This window comes from Panthera onca, chromosome D2, assembly GCF_046562875.1.
Source record: "Panthera onca isolate mPanOnc1 chromosome D2, mPanOnc1 haplotype 2, whole genome shotgun sequence".
In the NCBI taxonomy this organism is placed as follows: Eukaryota; Metazoa; Chordata; class Mammalia; order Carnivora; family Felidae; genus Panthera; species Panthera onca.
Genome location: NC_138349.1, coordinates 11770378 through 11793254, shown reverse-complemented (window position 1 = coordinate 11793254; position 22877 = coordinate 11770378). Strand labels below are relative to the sequence as shown.

Below are 22877 nucleotides of genomic sequence, written 5' to 3'. Positions count from 1 at the left end.
CCCTCTCTCTCTCTCTCTCTCTCTCTGCCCCTCTTCAGGAGGGCTCTCCGGAAGACCTCAAATCGGTCAAACCCAGCTGACAGGACCGGTCATGCCCATAAGGAATGTCTGCAAGGAGGAAGTCAGAGTCACAACAGAGGAGGAGGAGAACTGCAGCCAGTGTTTACACGGCCGGTGCCAACGCTGGACTCTGATGCCCCGGCAGAAAGGGCCCAGGAGGCCGTGGAACGAGATGTCGAGAAGACAAAAATAAAGTGCTGTTGGTAAATCGCGATAAAAAAAAATAATACACAAATAAAATGCCCTCTAAGTGAATGTGATGCATACTAAAGAGAGCTGCTGTTGTACTAGGAGTGCCGATAAAGGATTACCAAAATGGACAATAAATAAGAATGGGCATTTTTGCTTTCAGTGAAAATGGATGTTTAAAGAAAAGGCTGATACACAGCCATGACAGCCACAGCAACGTTGCTATTCTGACTGCATCTGAGTAAGAAACATGACATGCTGGGGGGTGAGGGGAGGAGGGCAGCTCGTCAGTGGAGCATGCAACTCATGACCTTACAGCGGTTGAGTTCAAACCCCACATTGGGTGTGGAGTTTACTTTTAAAAAAATAAATAAAAAAGAAAGTTATACAAACAAGACCATGCCACCTAACAGATGATGAAGCCAGATACATATGCACGGCACCTTATTTTCCCCTTATCTCTCTGACATTCTTAGTGGTGTCTTTTGAGAAGTCCAATTTGCCAAGTTTTTTTTCTTTCATAGTAACTGACCCCCAACGTCATGAAGATATTCTACATTTTTTATTTTCCATACTTAGGTCTGTAAACCCACATCAAATTAATGTTTTTGTTTATATTGTGACATAGGGGTTGAGGCTCATTTTCGCCCCAAAAAGATATCCACTTGTTCCAACATTAATTAAAAGGCTTTCTTTTTAGCACTGAATTGCTTTGGCACTTGTATCAAAAATCAACTCACTGTACTTATGTTAGTTTATTTCCACACTCTGCTATGTTACACTGATCTATTTATCTTTATGCTGTCTTAATACTATATTCATTACTGTCTTAACCATTATGGCTCGGTCTTAAGTCTTAAAAATCAAATAGTTAAGTTCTTCAAATTTGTCTTGATTATTGTCATCCTTAACATGTCTATGTAATTGTGAGGACCAGCTCATGGACTTCTGTGTCAGGTCTGCTGAAATTTTGATTAGGGTTGCGTTGAACTTACAGATAATTTGAGGAGAACTGACATCTTAACAGAGTCTTCCAATCCATGAATTCTCCCAGGGGAGACAGAATAAGGGAGCCTACACGTGGATTCCTCCAGACTTCATCTGTGTCTTTTTCCCTTATGATCCAGCTGTGTATCTTTACCATCCTGCTGTAATAAATCTTAGCCTTGAATAAAACTATACACGGAGTCACATTAAGTCCTTCTAGTGAGTCTCTCAAGATAGACGTGGTCTTGGGAACCCTAACACAGAAGTATATCAATAGTTCATTTCTATTGATTGCTGAATAGTATTCCACAGTATAGCTGAATGACAATTGGTTTCTCCATTTACCCACTGAAGGACATTTAGATTGTCTCCAAGTTTAACAACTATGAACAAAACAACTAAACATTTGTGTAGAGGTTTTTGTGTACACGTAGGCTTTCATTTCTCTAAGTAAAAACCTGGGAATGGGACAGTTGGGTATATGGTAAATGTACAGTTAAGATTCCACCTCTTTTCCAGAGTGGCTGTACCATTTTGCATTCTTACCAGCAATGTATAAAAGATCAAGTTCTTTGTATCCTTGCCAGCATTTGGTACTGTCACTATGTTTTCCAATTTTAGCTGTTCTAATAGGTGTGTAACATCTCATCTTGGTTCAGATTTGCATTTCCCTAGTGGCTAATGATGCTGAATTGGTGAGGCATCTATTTAATCTTTGGCCCTTTTTAAAACTGGGTTAATTACCATTGTGCTTTCTTTATACATTCTGGATACAAATCTCATCTATGGTTTTCACATATATTCTAGTTAATAGCTTATCTTTCCATTCTAATAGTATTTTTTTGCAGAAGTTTTTAGTTTTGATGGTTATCAAATTTTTGTTTCATGCATTGTGTCTTTGGTGTATGTCTAAGATCTTACTGCCAAACCCTGGGTCGCAAAGATCTTCTACTTATGTCTAGAAGTTTTATATTTTTACAGTCTTAAATTTTATACTTAAAACTGTGACACATTTTAATTTTTGTATAAAGTATGAGATTTAAAGGTTTTAAAATTCATATTCTTGCAAACAATGTCTCACTGTTCCCACATTTATGTTGAAAATATCCTTTTCCATGAATTATCTTTGTACTCTGTCAAACAATGAGAGCAACAAGAATGAACCTTACAAACATTATGCTAGGTGAAATAACCTAGACACAAAAGGACAAATATTGTAGGATTCCACTCACATGAGGTACCAAGAATAGGCAAAATCACAGAAACAAAAATTAGAACAGAGGCTTTTGTAGGGGAGACACATGAAAGAGGGAGAGAGCTGATGGTTATTTTACCTTGGGGGGAGTATGAATATGTGGAGTGGTAGGCAGAATAATGCCTCCCCCCGCCCCAAGATGGCCACATCCTAATCCCCAGAAACTGAATATATTACACGACAAAGGGGAATTTAGGTAGAAGATAGAATTGAGGTTGATCATCAGCTGACCTTAAAGCAGAGAGATTATCCATGTGCGTCCAATATAATCACAAGGGTCCTTAACATGGAAGAGGGAGACAGAAGTCTTCAGAGCGAGGAGAAAAGAACTCGAAAGGAGCCATGAGCCAAGAAATGTTGGCAGACTCCAGAAGCTGGAAAACAATAAGGAAATAGATTTTCCCCTAGAGCCTCCAGAAAGGAATGCTGTCCTGTTGACAACTTGATTTTACCCAGTAAGACTCCCATCATTCTGGCCTCCAGAACTGTAAGATAGTAAGTTTATACTGTTTTAAGCCCTTAGTTTGTGGTGATTTGTCACAGTAAAAATAGGAAATACAGTTCTTTGAAGAACTGCTCCATTAAGTTGTTGAATTGATGTCCTTAGAGTTATCTTGTATCCTTTCCATGTCCATACAGTCTGTAGTGGTAGCTCTTCTTTCATTCCTGGTACTAGTAATTTATGTTTTTTGTTTTTTTTTTTTTTTCCCCTTTGCTAGTCTGGCTATGGGCTTCTGTATTTTACTGATCTTTTTAAAAAAATAAAACAAACAGCTTTGGGTTTCATTGATTTTCTCTTTTTTCTTATTTTCAATTTCATTCATCTCTGCCTTACCTTTATTAGTTCCTTTCTTCTATTTGACTTGGGTTTATTTTGCTCTTCTAGTTTTAAGACAGAAGCTTAAATTATTGATTTGAGATCTTCTCTTCTGATAAATGCACTTAATGCCTCTTAGCACATCTTTGGCTGTATCCCACAAATTTTGATATGCTGTGTTTTCATTTTCATTTAGTTCAAAATATTTTAAAATTCCCCTAGAGACTTTTTGATCCATGGATTATTTAGAAATATTATTTCCACAACTTTGAATTTTCTTGTCATCTGTTACTGATTTTTAATCTGACTTCATTATGGTTGGAGAACATAGTTGATGATTTCAACTCTTTAAGATTTGTTATTATTTGTTTATAATCCAGAATGTGGCTTATCTTGGTGAATGTTCTATGCGCACTCAGAAAAAATGTATGTTCTGATGTTGGTGGAGCATTCTACAAATGTCAATTAGATTTATTTGGTTGATGGTGTTTTGCAGTGTTTCCAAATCCTTGCTTTTTTTTTTAAATTTATTTTTGAGAAAGAGAGAGCACGCGCATGTGCACACACAAGCAGGGGAGGGGCAGAGAGGGGGACAGAGGATCCAAAATGGGCTCTATACTGACAGCAGCGAGTCCAACGTAGGGCTCAAACTCACAAACCAGGAGATCATAACCTGAGCTAAAGTTGGATGCTTAACTGAGCCACCCAGGTGCCCCAATCCTTGCTTATCTTCTATTCGCTTGTTCTGTAGAGTACTAAAAGAGAAGTGGTAAAATCTCCAATTATAATTATATAATTACAAATTTCTCTATTTCTCCTTCCAGTTCCAGGAGTTTTTACTTCCTGTATTCTGAAGCTCTGCTGTTAGGTGCATTTACATGTAGGGCCTCTTAGTGAACTGTTTTATCATTATGTGATGAATCTCTTGTTCTCTTCTCACACAATATTTCTTAAAAATATTTTTAAATTTAAAATGAAGAATCCGCTAAAGAGGAAGACCTAAGGTCTAAGAAACAACAGAATTAACTCATGAATGCAATGGGGGGGGGGGGGGGGGGGGGAGTCCAACCATCATAATTAAGCAACAAACCTAAAAAGCAACTAGCACAAATGAGAGGAATAATTCAAAAGGGAAGTTGAGGCACCTGGGTGGCTCAGTTGAATAAGCGTCCAACTCTTGATTTTGGCTCAGGTGATGATCTCGTAGTTTGTGAGTTCAAGCCCCGCATCTGGCTCTGGCTGCTTGGGATTCTCTCTTTCCCTCTCTCTCAAAATAAATAAAATTTTAAAAACGAAGAAGTTGAAGAACATCCACAAAGAGATCATAGTTCTTTCTTAGTAAATAATATGAATGAGATGCTGGAAGAACTTATTGAATATGATGTCAAATTTCTGTTCAATAAGGAAATGCAAGAAAACAAATACAAGTAAATTAAGTTTTAACATAGTACTGCTCAAGGAAGTGTGTATGTACCTGACAGCATAGCCTCAAAATACATAAAGCAACAACTTTCAGAACTAAGGAGAAAGACTAAACAGAAATCACAAAGACTTGACACAGCCCTCTCAGAAACATAAATCAAGCATGAAACACAAAATTAAATACACAGCAGGTATGAAGATAGTAAGCTCTCTAATAAATAAAAATATCCAGAGTACATTTTTAGCATGTGACATTCACAAAAAGTTCTACATACTAGTCACAGAGGAAGCCTCAACAGATGCCAGGTGTATGTTCTCTGTCCAAAATGTGACAAGATAAGAACTCAGTACAAAAGGGAAGCTTAATACATGAGCACCCTTACGTCTATAATGATTTTTAAAAACAGAGAAGCCCATGATAATAAATAATCCATAATTTAGAGAGGACTTCATAGGGAGTAATTATGAAATTCTCCCTGACGGATAACAAAGAAAGCTGTGCAGCTTAATGTCTGTGGGCTACTAAGGTGGTTTTTATGAAGTTATAGATTCGAATATGCTTATCAAGTACAAAGAAAGAATGGAAATAGATGAGCTTATTACTTTTCAACTTAAGAAGCTTTTAGAAGAGAAAATCCAAAGAATAAGAAAAATAATAAATAAAATGGAGAATAAAAATACTAATACAAATAATTAATGTTAAGATCGCTAAATTTTTTGGCAAGCCAGTTCAGAACAAAGAAAACCCAAAGAACAAAATCATACAAATAAAAACAAGACACAGAACACAATACTAAAAGGAAAGAGTAACTACAGGTAGAACAAAATGAAAAAAGGGAAAATGCTATAGATAACAGAAATACTAAAAACTATGCAAAATATTATGAACTATAAACAGATTTGAAAATCCAGGTGAAAGATAAATTTCTGAAAGAATATGAACTGCCAAAACTGCCACAAGATTGGCAGACAGAGCTCTTCTGGTTATCACTATCTGGTCAAAGAACATTGTATGTCTAATATTGCATGAGAGAAAAACTGCTGATCTTTCCTCTCAATCCCATGAAGTCCCACGTCCAGAAAATTATGCACTTTCAAGCCAAGCTGTTCACAAAAGATAAAGATGCAAAACTCCCATATAAACTATTAACTGAATCCAATGGAGTATTCAAAAAGAAATCATGATCACGCAGTACTTATCCCAATAATACAAAAGTAGTTTATGACCAGAAAACCTAAGAGTATAATTTATGGCATTAAAAGATTAAAGAAAAAATATAACCATCTCAGGGGATAGAAAACTAGGCACTTGATAAAGTGCAAAACCTATTTCATGATGAAAAATGATAAATTATGGCTTGATAGTAAACTTTGGAGTGTAAGAGAAACCTTTTGACCTTGATTCTTGAAACACTGTCCTTAAGGGGCGCCTGGGTGGCTCGGTCGGTTAAGCGTCCGACTTCGGCTCAGGTCATGATCTCACAGTCTGTGAGTTCAAGCCCCGCGTTGGGCTCTGTGCTGACAGCTCAGAGCCTGGAGCCTGTTTCAGATTCTGTGTCTCCCTCTCTCTCTGCCCCTCCCCTGTTCATGCTCTGTCTCTCTCTGTCTCAAAAATAAATAAATGTTAAAAAAAAAAAAAAAAAGTAGAAACACTGTCCTTAAAGCAAAATAATTTAATGACAGGATTTTACTTCCTCCCCTACTGGTCCAAACACCCTAGTAAGATTCTGTAGGGAAAGCTATTATACAATCATAATAACATAAATGTTATTCACTGGTTTTTGACCTTTATAATACGATCAGACAACACTAGAGCACTGTAAACTTTGGTGCCACATTTGTGGCACAATGACTGACAAAAATTGGGTACAAGCAATGGAGGGTTGTGTAGACACTATTTCCTCATCTTATGAAATGGAAACTCTGAAATGGTATCTAAAGTTGGAGAGAAAAAACAACTTTAGAATATGCCTCTACATTCAAAAGGAAAGCAACTGAAGAATTAAAAATAAGTGAAACACCAGAAGCTTCACACTAAGATAGGAACAAGGCAATGATGGCCCTCTCACCATTTTCAACACTGTACTAGAAGCCATAACTAATACATTAAGACAAAAAAAAAGAAAAGAAAAGGTATACTGGCCAAGAAGGAAAAAATAAAAGTGTTCACAGAAGACATGTTTCTACATAGAAAATCCAAAGGAATCAACAAAAAGAAAAACCCGCCTGGAACTAATAAGCAATTATAGCAAGATTGCAAAATGCAAAGTTAGTATACAGAAGTCAATCATATTCCTACATATTATCAATGAACAAGTGGAGTTTGAAATTAAAAACACAGAACCATTCACGTTAGCATCCCCAAAACGAAATTCTTGTATATAAATCTAACAAAATATGTATAAGATCTGTATGAGGAAAGCTATAAAAGCCTGATGAAACAAACACAAGAACTGCATAAATGGGGAAATATTCCACATTCATGGCTAGGAAGACTAAATACTGTCAAGTTTCTTTCCAATCAAGATTCAGCTAAGTGCATTTGTTTGGACAGTAAATCTCTCAGTGGTCCAGAACAGTCCAAAGTTTCTTAGGGGCAGTGAGTATCCCCCAATCCCTGTGTGGCACTCTAGAGCCCTACGTGCATACAACAGATTTTAAATAAACACCACAGTGTTTGTAAAGATGAAGAGACAGAACTTGAATTATTTCAACTCTATCTTCTATGAGACAACTTGGGAGTGTGTTTAATATTTAAAACAGTGCGAAACGAAAGGCATAGGAAGCGCAAATTTTAGCTCACACGTATATATTGCACTGAATTTAGTATTTAATACTAAAATATATTCTTATCAAACTGTTATTTGCTTTATAACTAAAGAATGAATCACGAAAATATATTAACAGGGGCGCCTGGGGGACTCAGTTGGATAAGTGACTGACTCTTAATTTAGGCTCAGGTCATGATCTCATGATGGTAGATCGAGCCCCTGCATCTAACTCTGCGTGGGCCTCAGCACTGACCATGGAGCCTACTTAGGATTCTCTCTCTCCCTCTGCCCTTCTCTCCTGCTGGTGTGTGTGCTCTCTCTACGAAAGGGGAAAGGAAAGGAAAGGAAAGGAAAGGAAAGGAAAGGAAAGGAAAGGAAAGGGGAAGGGAAAGAAAAGGAAAGGAAAAGGAAAAGAAAAAACGTTAACAATGACAATACATTACCATCAGGGGCACGATTTTGGGAACTGCCTAACTTGCGTCTTTTGTAGTTGCTTGTTTTATCAGAATTCACTTATTTAATGAAATTTATTGTCAAATTGGTTTCCACACAACACCCAGTGCTCATCCCAACAGGTGCCCTCCTCAATGCCCATCACCCACTTTCCCCACCCCTCATCAACCCTCAGTTTGTTCTCAGTATTTAAGAGTCTCTTATGGTTTGCCTCCTTCCCTGTTACTCCCCCACCCCTTCCCTCCCTCCTGGTCTTCTGTTGAGTTTCTCAGAATCCACATATGAGTGAAAACATATGGTATCTGTCTTTCTCTGCCTGACTTATTTCAGTTAGCATAACACTCTCCAGTTTCCATCCACGTTGCTACAAATGACCAGATTTCATTCTTTGCCATTGCCAAGTAGTTGGAATTCACTTATTAATTATCAATTGTTTCTTTTTTGTCCTGTAGGAACTTGGGAAGTTATTCAAAGAATTACACAATTAAAACAAAATTCTTCCAATCTCATGTGCGGTACCCATACCAACATGAAACAACATCGTTACAGTGGAACTCAACAAAAAAATTCTAAAATCAGTGGGGGTGGGGGGGTGCATACAGAAGAAGGTGATAGAAGCAATAAGTAGAACTACACTATTTTGAAATATATAATACTTTAAGCTTCATTTCATGATTATTACTGAAAATCATTCAGTAGTTAAAAAAAAAAAAAGGAAATATTTTAAAAAATGACTCAGGGAGCCAAATACCCACTATGGTTCAGAAGTTAAGAAGCAGTGTGGCTCTAGAGTCTGTAATCTTAACTATACTCTATTATCAAAAGAACTAAAAGAGTCAATGCAATCCCTACCAAAATGCCCACTGACTATCTTTGCAAAAATGGGCGATCTGATTCTAAATTTATATGGAAATGCAAGGGACTCTAACGAGCCAAAACTATATTAAAAAAGAAAAAAGTTGAAGGATTCACACTTCCTGATTTAAAAACACTGCAAAGTTAATCACGGCAATGTGGTACTGGCATGAGGATAAACATATAGACCAACGGAACTGGGAGTTCAGAGATAAAGCTACACATCTATGGTCCAGTGATTTTTTTGACAAAGGTGTCATTCAATGGCAACCATTCAGTGGGCAGAACAGACTATTCAAAAAACAGTGCGGGAGTTTCCAGGATGGCAAATGCATCCACTGCTGGGAGGCAGCTATCACACTCCAGTTCCCTGGAGACAAAAGCACGAGGTACTATTCCAGATCTCACCCTATGCACCTTTTCATCTGGCTGTCCATCTGAATACTTTATAATATCTTTTATAATAAACTGGCAAATGTAAAAAATAAGCCAAAAACAAATGATACCAGGACAACTGGATATCCATGTGCAAAAGAATGAATTTGGATCCCTACCTCATACCTTATACAAAATTTAATTCAAAATGAATCAAACACCTAAATCTAAGAGCTAAAACTTTGAAACTCTTAGAACATAGGTATAAATTTTTACATCTGGCATTAGACAATGGGTTCTGAAATATGGCAATCAAAGGGAAGACATAAATTGGACTTCATCAAATTAAAAACTTGAACATATACAAATAGAATGTTATGAAAGTTTTTCTGTGCTTTCTGTTCCTCTACATAAACTATGGTGTATTATGCACAAAAAATTAAAAGCTTACATTGAAATGCATTACACCAAGAAAGTGAAGACAATCCACAAAATGGTAGAAATATTTGCAAATCACATATATCTGGTAAGTCTAGTATGCAGAATATACAAAGAACTCAAGTCTCAGCAATAAAAAGACAAAACCCAGCTAAAAAATTTGCAAAGGATTTGAATACACATTTCTTCAGAGAAAATATACAAATGGCCAATATGCATATTAAAATATGCTATTATCATTAGTCATTAGAGAAATGCAAATCAAAACCATAAGAAGTTATCACTTCACACCCACTAGGATGGCTATAACTAATAAAACAGAAAATAACAAATGTTAGATGTAAGAAACTGGAAACCTGACACATTGCTGGTGAAAATGTAAAATGGTACAGCCACTTTGGACAATAGTTTGGCAATTCCTCAAACAATTAAACATAAAAGTGACACCTGGGTGGCTCAGTCAGTTAAGCATCCAACTCTTGATTTTGGCTCAGGTCATGATCTCACGGTTTGTGAGTTTAAGCCACATATCGGGCTCCCGACTGATTATGCGAAGCCTGCTTGGGATTCTCTCTCTCCCGCTCTCTCTCTCTGCCCCTCCACTGTTCTCATGAGTGTGCACTTTCTCTCTCTCTCTCAAAATAAACCTAAAACACACACACACCATATATATGTATATATACATCAAGATAAATTACCATTATGAGTAGGCAAGCCTATTCCTAGGTATACCCCAAAAGAAGTGAAAACACAAAAATCTGTACACTGATATTTACAGCAGCACGCTTCACAATAGCCAAGAAGTGGAAACAACCCAAGGGTCCATCCACGAATGAACGAATAAACATGTGGTATATCCGTGCAGTGGAATATTATCTTCAGTCATAAGAAGGAAATACAGTGCTGATATATGCCACTGCATGGTTGAACCTTGAAAATATTAAGCTATGTGAAAAGCCAGACACAGTAGCCCACATGTATTATTCCATTTATACAAATGTCCAGAATAGGTAAATCATAAACAGAAGTAGACTGATTGACAGAGAATGGAGGAGGGGGCAATTGGGAGTGATTGCTAATAGGTACAGAGTTTCTTTTGGGAATGATGGAAATGATAGTGGTGATGGCTGCATACCACTGTGAATATACTAAAAACCATTGAAGTATACATACCTAAATGATTAATTTCATGTCTGTGTGTTAGATCTCAATAAAAAAAACACAAATAAAGGCACTAAAAGTAGGATCACAAGTGGTTACTTCAGTGGGAAAAGGGCATCCTTCTACTTATTACCATGTTTCTTAAAATCACGTGTGAGCTATTATTTAAAAATGCATACATACATATCTACACCTTTTGCCACAGGTGCCCAATCCATTCTTCTTCTCGGAGAACTTGCCCCAGCGTTGAGGTGTGGGACTCAAAAGTCAGGACGGTCCTATATAACTCTGTGCCCTGGACACAGCTTGTTAGTGCACGAGTGGACTCCTGACGCCATGCTGGACCAATCAGATTCTCTAACCCTGGAATCTGAGATTAAGATAAAGATGCTAACTAGTGTGGAACTGAGACCAAGTGAATTTGGGAGCTGTGGAGTAGAGACAGATAAAGTTCGTGTGCAGAGATGAATATAGCCTAAGAAGAAAATCTGAGAAGAGCTGCTTAGATTCCTGCCAGCTTTCCAGTTCCAGATTCTACTCTTGGGACGCCAAGACATCCTCCCTATCTTTGGGTTCCATAGCCTTGTAACAAATGCCTTTTTTCAGTGGCCTACCAAGGTCAGGATGATAGGAGAGATCCAAGATGGGTACAAACAAAAGGGGATGAATTGTCTGTCCAGAATCGTGGTGACAATAAAAAAGCAAACTTTTAGTCAATTTTATTATTGCTTTAAATTCTTTAAAATGCTAGTGACCAAATACTTCTCCCTGCCCTCCTCCACATAACACTGCTCTTTTAGTCTAGTTCTGGTTGTTGGATATAACCACAGTACTTTGAATATAACCAATAATAATGATCTTGACCCAACCAACGATCTAAAAACAGTGAAAGAGGGGCGCCTGGGTGGCTCAGTCGGTTGAGCGCCCGACTTCAGCTCAGGTCATCTTCTCATGGTTCGTGGGTTGTCCAGCTCTGTGCTAACAGCTCAGAGCCTGCAGCCTGCTTCAGATTCTGTCTCTGGCTCTCTCTGCCCCTCCCCACTTGTGCTCTGTCTCTAAAATAAACAACACTAAAAAAACTTTAATAAAAAAAAATAAAAACAGTTAAAGAAACCAGTCAATAAGCATTCCTACGTTTTCCAAAATTGACAAGTTATTAATTCAGGTAAGGAAAAAAATTTGTAATGGTGTTTTAAATTTTTTACTTATTCTTTTTTGAGAGCAAGAGTATGTGCAAGTGGGGGAGGCGCAGAGGAGGAAGGAAAGAGAGAATCCCAAGCAGGCTCCGTGCTCAGCACGGAGCCCAATGTGGGGCTCGATCCCACGATTGTGAGATCATGACATGAGCCAAAACCAAGGGTCTGACGCTTATCTGAGCCACCCACGCACCCCTAAAGCATTTTAATTTAAATAGCTATACCCAACATGTGGCTCAAACTTATGACCCCAAGATCAAGAGTAGAACGCTCCTTTGACTGAACCAGTCAGCTGCCCTAAGAAAATTTATTTTATCTGTTTTTTCTAACCAACAGTTAGATCTAGAAATCTTGTCTTACGAGTCTTCGTTTAAATAAAGCAAATTCCACTTCAACAGCTACCACTCAAGGATGAGAATGAGTGGTTGAAAATGGAGATAGGCTACAACAGAAGCCCTCTCATTTATTTCATGGTTGTCTGAGAGCTGAGTGCATCATGCTTCCTGTGGATGGCTCCACCAACATTCATTCTTCCTGGTGCTTGTTGGAGCCACCTGTGTGGGTATAGTCATACCAGAGGAGAACACCATTCAACAGAAACTGAGGCAGCAGAGGACAGGAATGAGTATAGCTAGTCTTTCAGGGTTAATGTGGTACAGTGGAGAGGACCTGAGTGAAGGAAGAAAAAAATTTCTTTTAAATAAAAACTGATTAGGAGAAAAAAAAAAAGTATACCAAAATTGTTTTTTGTTTTTTTTTTAAATTTTTTTTATTTTTGAGACAGGGAGAGACAGAGCATGAACAGGGGAGGGTCAGAGAGAGGGAGACACAGAATCCGAAACAGGCTCCAGGCTCTGAGCTGTCAGCACAGAGCCCGACGCGGGGCTCGAACTCACGGACCGCGAGATCATGACCTGAGCCGAAGTCGGCCGCTTAACCGACTGAGCCACCCAGGCGCCCCCCAAAATTGTTTTTAATTATTATTCCTGCCTTTGTTTAAAGGAAGCAATCTGATATGGATCACTAAATAATCATTGTAGGGACTCAGCCATTAGCACTATACACATAACAGAGGCCAACAAAGATAATGCTGAAGTATTCCTAGATCATAATTTAAAGCTTTGGATCTCAATGTCCTGTACATAAAATCTTTAAGAAACTCCAAGTGAAACATTAATGACACTTTATGAGGGCCTACAGAAAAAGATGTGCATTTTTATTTTTTTTTAAATTTTTTTTTCAACGTTTTTTATTTATTTTTGGGACAGAGAGAGACAGAGCATGAACGGGGGAGGGGCAGTGAGAGAGGGAGACACAGAATCGGAAACAGGCTCCAGGCTCCGAGCCATCAGCCCAGAGCCCGACGCGGGGCTCGAACTCACGGACCGCGAGATCGTGACCTGGCTGAAGTCGGACGCTCAACCGACTGCACCACCCAGGCGCCCCAAAAATGTGCATTTTTAAAAAAATGTGCAATTATAACATGGCAGATACAAATTAAAGTACAGATTGATTCGCAAAGATGAATTATGACCCAGGTAGTTATGATTGGCCACTCACAGAATTTCAAAGTTTCCTATCCAAATGAAGAAGAATCAGGACTTGCATGTGAACGTAGCTCATACCTGGTATGATCATGAATTCTCTGAATCAACAGGAGGTCCGCCTCCTGTTACAGGACTGTCCTATGTCTGAGACCTGCGCTCACAGTAACCACCCCAATTCACACCATTTCTGATTCATTCATCAGTCTTTCCACTGCCTCTGACACATGTTCACTGAGCATTTTCACTGTGCAAGGTGCATTCCAGGCAATGAAGATATACTGGTGAATAAGTCAGAGACAGGCCCTGAATGTGCTGAGAAAAAATATAGCAAAGGAACCCAAGAAACAAGTACTTTCAACAACTTGCTTTACATATGTGAAAATTAATAAAGGGAAACCTCACTAAAGTGGACTTGGGAGGCTGAAAGGGGGAGCTCTACCACTCAATGTTAATTACAAGAAGAATTATCAATTAAAGATCCCTAACAAAAAAATCTTTAACAGGTAAGTATCAATTACAGGCCCCAACAGAGAGAGATGTACATTGCATCTCCTATGAGATATCTACTATCCCTGCAACTCAGCCAGTGAGAAACCAGCATCACCTTGAACCTTTTTCTCCAATGGGCTTCCCTTCAAAATAACCCGTCCCAACTTCCTCCTCCTTTATAAAATAAAGTTCCTCTCCTTTGTTTGTGGGACTCGTCTATGGTTTGCCTTAGCTTGCATGCATGTCCCACACTGTAATTCTGTTATTTCCCAGTAAACCCATTTTTACTGGTAAAATAACTGGCAGTTTTATTTTTAGGGTTAACGTATACTAATTTCCAGGACACAAAGGATCCTGCAGTAACCGAAGCAAGGGGTACTTAACTTAGGTTTCCAAAAGAAGATTTAGCCAGGAAAGTACAAGTGGAATGAGGAGGGGGCCAGGCAAAGGAAAGAGCTGAGATGCAGAAGGTCTAGAGGCAAGGTCCAAAATTAAAGAACTGAAAGAGGGTTCAGTAGGAGAGGGAATGTAGTGATAAGGTGAGGTCTGAGAACTAGGTAGGGGTGGAGCCAAGAAAGGCCTCATAAACCACAACAGTCATTTCTCTAACTGGGTGAAAAATCAATTTGAAACAATTTACTACAAAACCAAAAAGAGTCTACAAGTTTAACACCTGACCTACTTCTCACAGAAACATACCTGTAATGCTGTTATTACAAAGGTACTCAACATATTCATGGCAGTAGGAAAATACAGTAAAAACATATACTTCAGAACAGCTTGTACAAAAAAAATTATGGCTATAAAGCAGTATTATTTTCTTCTCTATAAAACAATCTATATGGGGAAATAAGACATTCTGTAGGGAAACATTTCAACAAGATCCAGGTGCCCATAGCAACTTACAAAATTTACAAAATACTGTAAAGCCAGTATTTTTATCCAAATTATACCCTTTCTGTACTATAATGTGTCCCTTGGGATCATACACATAGGAAACAAAACATGACAAATACTTTCAAAACTACATCAAATATAAAGTCATCTTATTTATCCAGCAAGACCAGGGTGTGGGAAATTTACTAAATATCCATAACTGGAACTTTGCCCTTAAGCACCAAAACTTTTTTTTTCTAAGTTTATTTTTGAGAGAGAGAGAGAGAGAGAGAGGACAATCGGGGGAGGGAGAGGGAGAGGGGGGGAGGGGGAGAGAGGGGGGGGAGGGGGAGAGAGAGGGAGAGGGGGAGGGGGAGAGAGAGGGAGAGGGAGAGGGAGGGGGGAGGGGGAGAGGGAGGGGGAGGGGGGAGGGGGAGAGGGAGGGGGAGGGGGGAGGGGGAGGGGGAGGGGGAGGGGGGAGAGGGAGGGGGAGGGGGGAGGGGAGAGGGAGGGGGAGGGGGGAGGGGAGAGGGAGGGGGAGGGGGGAGGGGAGGGGGGAGGGGGAGGGGGGAGGGGAGGGGGAGGGGGGAGGGGAGAGGGAGGGGGAGGGGGGAGGGGAGAGGGGAGAGGGAGGGGGAGGGGGGAGGGGGGAGGGGAGGGGGGAGGGGGAGGGAGAGAATCCCAAACAGTCTCTGCACCATCAGTGCAGAGCCCGATGCGGGGCTTAAACTCATGAACCGTTATGTCATGACCTGAGCTGAAACCAAGAGTGGGACACTTAACCGACTGAGCGACCCAGGTGCCCCAAAACGTTTCACTTTTGATGGATTTTCCCTGAGAAGTACCTATGCATTTACAGCGACCTAAACCAACTGTGCAATTTAATCTTCACTCCACATTTTGGAGCCATTATTTTGGACATCAATTATGGGTTCCAGTAATGTGAACATCAATTACTAGGATTTAGTGGAGGACTATATGTCCTTTCCTCAAAGCACCCTTATGGATATAGTAAAAACAAAACAAAACAAAACAAAACAAAACAAAATTTGCCTTTAAAAATATGTATACACATAGTTTTAGACTTCTTTATCAGGTTGTCAGTGTTCACGGACTCAGTCCTGATGCCTACACAGGCCTTCTAATTTACTGCTTCTAGTTTCAGCCTGGGAAACCAGAAAACTAAACTAGTTCAAATTATAGGGAAAATGAATAAAGAGTTGCTGAATCCCTCCTACAAGAAATACGTGCATTTTACGCCACTGGTTTTGGCTGCTGGAGACTAGCTTCTAGATCAAGGCGTTCTCACTAACACCCGCCTGGTGTTTTAAGTGAGCTAAGGCCACTCACTGCTAAGCTACCTCCAGGTGCCACAATCTAACAGTGATTTCTGGTTTGCCTCCACCACTCGTAAGTGCAAAAAGAACGGGGAGGGGGGTTAAAATGCCCAGTTAACCGCAAACAAGCCTCAATTTTCCTCCATGGATGCTTAGCAGAAAAGTAGCGTTAACAAGAACTACAACTAAAATTTACTAAGCTGGTCTGCAGCATTCAAAGCCCTTTTCTACGTAGGAACTCAGCTGAGTTCAACATTTCTTGCTAGCTCTGGCACGAAAGCAGACGTGTACTAAATAGGCTTTAAAGTCATAACAAAAAATTAAGCTGTCACCCCTAATCTTATCGCGAAAAGGGAGGATGTGTGTAATACAGTAGTTAGAGCCAACTTCTGCTGCGAGCGAGCACTCCCCCGACACACCGGAAGTTTTGAAATATCCTGCAGGCTTCCCATAGGCAAAGTGCTTTTCCTCGCCCCGTCTCGGCGGGCCCCCCGAAGGTTCAAGGACCCCTCCGCGAAGCGTCAAACGCGGGGCGCGGGTCCCCGGTGCGCCACGGAGGGGAGCGAGGCCGGCAATCACGGCCGGTCGTCGGCTCCTCGCCGCGTAACCTTGGCCGCTCGCGAATCACGAATCGGGCAGGTGGGAGGCACCTGCGGCCGGCCGGGGAAGCCGCGGCCCGGGCACCGGCACGGGCACGGGCCCTGGCACGGGGGTGTCTCCGCGCAGGCCTGGCCGGCCACGCCAGCCTCCGGGGGAGCCCCGCGTGGGGCCGCGCGGCGGGGCCGGGCCCCGGGCTCGGCAAACTCAGCGGCCCGCCCAGCCCGCCCCCGGCGCCGCCACTCACCGAAGAAACCTTGCACGATCCCGAGCGGGTGGCTGAGCCAATCCTCCCCACAGGGCATCTCGCCGACGGGCCGGGGCCGGCGCGGCCCGGCGTCCCGCGCCGCGGCTCCTCCTCGGGGGCTCGGCCGCTCGTCGCCCGCGCCCTCCCACGCACGGCGAGCCTCGGGGCGCGGGCCGCCCGGCCTGCCCGCGCCTCAGGGAACGGCGGCTGTGGCGGCGGCAGCCAAGGAGCAGCTGGCCACGGGCAGGCGGCGCGTGCGGGCCCCCAGCCTCCACTTCGCACAATGGCGGGAAATAGGCGCCGCCGACCGCGCTGCCTGCGACCTGGGTGGAGCTCGCGCGAGGAGGGGCGACGGGAGCGCGCGGCGCGGCCCCGAGGGCGGGAGGAGGGGCGGCGGGAGCGCGGGGGTGGGGCGGGGCGGAGCCAGGACGCGGCGGCGACGCGGCGGCGGGGCGGCCGCCATCTTGGAGATGGGCAAAAGGAAGGGCGCGCAGGGCTGGTGGGTGGAAAGGCGTCGAGGCTGAGCTCTGCGTATCGCGTTTTGTCACGCTGTGCTAGTGTGAAGGGGGAAGTTCCCGAGGTCCGGTTTATTAATTCGTAATACGAGCCCTTGCACAGGCTGGAGGGCGCAGCAGCCCAAAAGCACAAGCCCAAGGAGACCTTCGGGTCCTCTCTGGGCAAAATCAGTGGGCAAAACAGCCCTGGGTGTCGGTCCATCCCCTCTTGGTGCTAGTTTTGTTTTGTTTTGTTCTGCTCCTTTCTGTGGCGCCCTGCCTGAAACACCCATACAGTGACTCCCTCAGCTGCATAAAGTCTTATCCCACTGGGGGAGGTATACATTTGGATAAGGGGTACTTTGAAAACTCACAGGCGCCCTTTGCTGGACCTCTGGCACTGTGGTAGAGTGACGAGTTCATAATTTGAGAGGCAAGCTCCTAACTGTGGAAACGTACCTGTCTGCCTCTGCCTAGAAGCTGGAAACAACCAGGGAGCTTTGGCAGGTTCCTGCAGAAGGTGTGTACAGACATACCTTCGAAATGCTGCCCCTTTGTGCCACACCATCTCAATAAAGCGAAAATCATGATAAAGCAAATCAAATGAAGTTTTTGGTTTCCCAGGGCACATGAAGATTATGTGTACACTATGCAGTAGTCTATCAAGCGTGCAATAGATTTAAGTCTTAAAAAGTATATATGTCAATTTAAAAATATTTTTTAACTTAAAAGATGCTGTCATCTTAACTTTCAGCAAGTCACGATCACTGATCACAGATCACCACCATAACAAATGTAGTAATAACGAAAATGTTTGAAATACTGCCAAGATCTAACACAACCTGACGTAGAGATACCCAGTGAGCAAATGGTCTTGGAAAAATAGCCTCAATGGACTTGCGCCAAATGGTGGTGTCACCAACTTTCAATTTGTGAAAAAGCGCAGTATTTGGGAAAGGCAGTAAAGCTAAGCAGAGTAAAACAATGTGTGCCTCTCTCTGGATACCCTAAGATTGAAGATGGTGGCATTAACACAGACAAAAAGATCAAATCTAGGGGTAAACTTTTAGTGAGGGAATTCAGAAAAACATCCAAGTTCAGGGATGAAACAGCATGTTTCTCCTAGGACTGGAACACACCTGAGAAAACTGTATTATCCAGAGCTGAAGAAAGAGCGTGTTAAACAGAAGGAGGATGATCTGAATGGAGACTGGAAAGTGGGAAGCCTGAGAATAAGAACTGAACTCGAAGCTCAAGCCCTACTTAGGGCAAAGGCGGGTGGTTTGTATTTCTCATTGTGAATTAATCGGTCTACTGGATTATACATCTGGCTCTTGTGAGTTTGGGTGAGCTGAGAAAACGGAGTTTCAAATCCAGGGCACTACCACCACGTTGTTCATTTATTCATGTGTTTAGCAGAGAGGGTTGCCAAGTCCCTTGTATTAAATGGAGAAATCCCATATGTTAGTGTCTTGACCAGTAACGGGCAAATTAAATGTATGCGGACGTGAAAATGTCTGCTTTTAAGTTATAATAATTGCAGATTGATTTGCTTCATATGAAATTGCCGATGGATACCAAGTCAACAGTGGCGAGGAACACTGGAGCTTTAGGTTTCTTCCTCTGTATTTAGTGACTTAGAAACAAACTATCACTCAGATTTCCTTAAAGAGACCCCACGGTGCTTTTGAAATGTCATTATTTCATTTTGTTTATATATATGTATATATATATATATATATACATATACATGTGTGTGTATATATATACATGTATATATATATATATATATATATACATATACATATACATATACATATACATATATTTAACATTTATTTATTCCTGAGAGAGAGAGAGAGAATGAGCAGGGGAGGGGCAGAGAGGGAGTCACAGAATCTGAAGCAGGCTCCAGGCTCTGAGCTGTCAGCACAGAGCCGGACCTGGGGCTCGAACTCACAAATGGTGAGATCATGACCTGAGCCGAGGTCTGATGCTCAACTGAGCCGCCCAGGCACCCCGAAATGTCATTATTTTAAAATGTGAATGATCATAACACCTAATTTTTCTGTGGCAAGATGTGTTGATACTATTACTAAGTAGTTATGAAAATGTAAGAGGCCAGGGAGGATCCATAAAAGCACATCTCCGTGGCAAGATTTGACTTCCCACCACCACGAATGGCACCGCTGCCCCCACACCAAGCCTATATTTTTAAGGAGGGCATTAAATAACCCTGTCTACCTCTGTGGGGTAAAGGCAAAGGATGTTTGAGGACTTTCCTGAAATGTGACATTTACCCTAGGACTTGAAAGATAAATAAGAGGTAACTAGGCAAAAAGTGAGGGAAGAGTGTTCCAAGCCTAGGAAAACAAAGCTTGCAAACAAAAATTAAAATAATGACAACTTATTATATGATTTGGCTACGAATCATCTTTATGTAATCATGATAAAGGTAAAACTTGAGTGTTAATCTAACCAATGTTATAATTTAACTTCAGCGAGAGGCTAGGGGGAAAGGGTTCATATATGTGATGAGGACAAAGATCAAAAGGGGCAAAATCCTCATTGTTCACCTGGAAAGTCAACAATATAATGCAAACAGGAAAAACATCAGAAGTGGCAACGTAATCATGTTAATTTGGAAACAGAAATCCTGAAAGAATCAGCAGAAAGAGTTGAATGCAGTCGCCTTCAGGGTGGAGTAAATTTTTTTAAACATTTGCTAGTTTTCTACACATTTGTTATTAATTAAGCCTCAACTGCACTAGAATTTGCACTAGACTGTAAGATCCATGAAGCAATGATTTTGGTAGTTACATGTTATTTCATTCCCTAGCACCTAGAACAGTGCCTGGCATAGCATAGGTGCTCAATAAATGGTTTCTGAATGGATAATACACATTTTCCATCCGTTGCCTAAATTTCCTCTCTCGGTGTTTAGACACCTTTTCTTGGGTATCTTTCCTAGAGCTTTTTGACCTGTTCTGATCTAGACTTGTTGCCCTTTACCTCTGGTACAAAACTGTCTTCCTAGGATCTCCTACCACCATTATCCATTATCCTTAAGATTCTCTTTCCTTTCATGGTTTCACTGACCCTTCAGAAAAATCTGTTTCCTCCATCTTCCATAGCTATAGATAGATTTCCTAGGGAAGACCTGCATTTTCTACCTACAGACATATAGCTGAGGCTGGTTGCCCAACAAGGGACTACATTTCCCAGCCTTCTTTGCAGCTAGGTTCTTACCAATGAACTGGGAGCAAATGTTATGTCCGGAACTTCCCCCTCAATTTCTTTGGAGAAAACTTTTGGCCTGGATATGTTCTTTCCTCCTTTGTGATGGACAGGATGGTGATGACTAGAACGACTCTGTGTGACAGCCTGGATTTTTATATGAACATTGCATTCTGAGGCCTCTTTGTCACAACTGCTAGCATTACTCTAAGTAATTCAGCAAGTGGTGTAAGTGGGGTGTTATCACAACAAACACAAAGTAAGGTGGCTCTAGTTTAGTGGTTGGAAGGAAGGTAGCAATCAGTGAAAGATGAAATGCCTGAGACAATGAAGGAGATTGATTTCATTTATGCTGTTGCAGGAGGGAGAATGTTCGTTCAGAAACATCTCAAAGGAGAGTGGTAAATTTTGAGTTTCATAAAGCCAGGAAGTCATTGAGGAAGGATGGAGGTGAGCCTTATGTTGGAATTTTCAAGAACGAGTTGGTCTTTTGCATTTATAATCCTTTCTTGGAACACAGAAACAAGAAGGGATTTCTTAACTATCCCTGTTTTCTGAGGAGTGAGTGGGGGCAACTACTAGGGAAGTTGGACTCATTGACCAAGTTCTGACTTTTCTAGGCCAATCGCTGCAGAGGTTGTCAGAGTTCTTTTGTTAAACATGGTCTGGCCATTGTTTGTATATTCAGCCTCCCAGAAATATCGTGCAAGCCATATATGTAAATTAAAAGTTATTACTAGTCACATTAAGAGTTGATAAAAGGTACAAACTTCTTTTTTATTTATTTACTTTTTAATGTTTATTTATTTTTTAGAGATATACAAAGCACAAGCAGGGCAGGGGCAGAGAGAGAGAGAGAGAGAGAGACACACACACACACATAAAATCTGAAGCAGCTGAGCTGTCAGCACAGAGTCTGACGTGGGGCTCAAACTCACAAATTGTGAGATCATGACCTGAGCTGAAGTCGGACACTTAACCGACAGAGCCACCCAGGTGCCCCAAAAGGTGCAACCTTCTAATTATAAAATCAATAAGTCACGGGAATGAAAAACACAGCATAGGGAATATAATCAATAATTATAACTTGTGGTGGAAACTACACTTGTGGTGGTGAGCATTTCATAATGTATATAACTGTCAAATCAATATATTTTACACCTGAAATATATATCAGCTATACTTCAATTAAAAATTGAAAACAAACTGTGCTGATAGCTCAGAGCCTGGAGCCTGCTTCAGATTCTGTGTCTCCCCCTCTCTCTGCCCCTCCCCTGCTCATGCTCTGTCTCTCTCTGTCTCAAAAATAAATTAAAAAACATTAAAAAATTAAAAAAAAATTGAAAACAAACTGAGGCACCTGGGTGGCTCAGTTGGTTAAGCCCCTGACTCATGATTTCAGTTAAGGTCATGATCTCAATGTTGTGAAATGGAGCCCTGCATCAGGCTCTGCACTGGGTGTGGAAACTGCTTGAGATTCTCTCTCTCTCTCTCTCTCTCTCTCTCTCTCTCTCTCTCCCTCTCTCTCACCCACCCACCCTTTGCCCCTCCCACCCTGAATGTGCCTGAATGTGCACACACGCTCTCTTTCTCTCTCTCTCTAAATAAATAGAAAACAAACAAACAAGAAACCATAGTGAGATAATATTACACACCGATTAGAATGGCCAACATTTAAAATACTGGCAACACCAAGTATAGATATTACTGGTGGGAAAATAAGATGATACAGTGGGGAAATAAGATGATGGAAAAGGGGCACCTGGGTGGCTCAGTCAGTCAACCATCTGACTTTGGCTTAGGTCATGATCTCACAGTTATCGGGCTCTGTGCTGACAGCTTGGAGCCTGCTTCACATTCTGTGTCTCTGCCTTGCTCTCTGCCCCTCCCCCACTCACACTCTGTCTCTTTCTCTCTCAAAAATAAACATTCAAAAAAAAGACGGAAAATCATGTGGCAATTTCTTACAAAGTTGAACATACATGACAATAAGGCTCAGTAATTCTACTCCTAGGTGAAATGAAAACATTTCCCATGAAGATTTTTACATAAATTTTCATTGCAACTTTAATAA

General features: G+C 41.3%; 1 protein-coding gene across 2 annotated transcripts in view; it reads right to left on the bottom strand.

The window, feature by feature from the left end:
* The window catches only part of MCMBP (minichromosome maintenance complex binding protein), a 48042-nt gene extending 30621 nt beyond the window's left edge, over positions 1-17421 (bottom strand). The window contains exon 1 of one of the 2 annotated variants that reach the window (XM_060641342.3): positions 17073-17421. In XM_060641342.3, the coding sequence (XP_060497325.1) occupies positions 17073-17130 (58 nt within the window). In that variant the 5' untranslated portion in view covers positions 17131-17421. The remainder of the gene's footprint in view (positions 1-17072) is intronic. The other variant, XM_060641343.3, reaches the window with a different exon arrangement.
* Positions 17422-22877: the final 5456 nt, after the last annotated feature.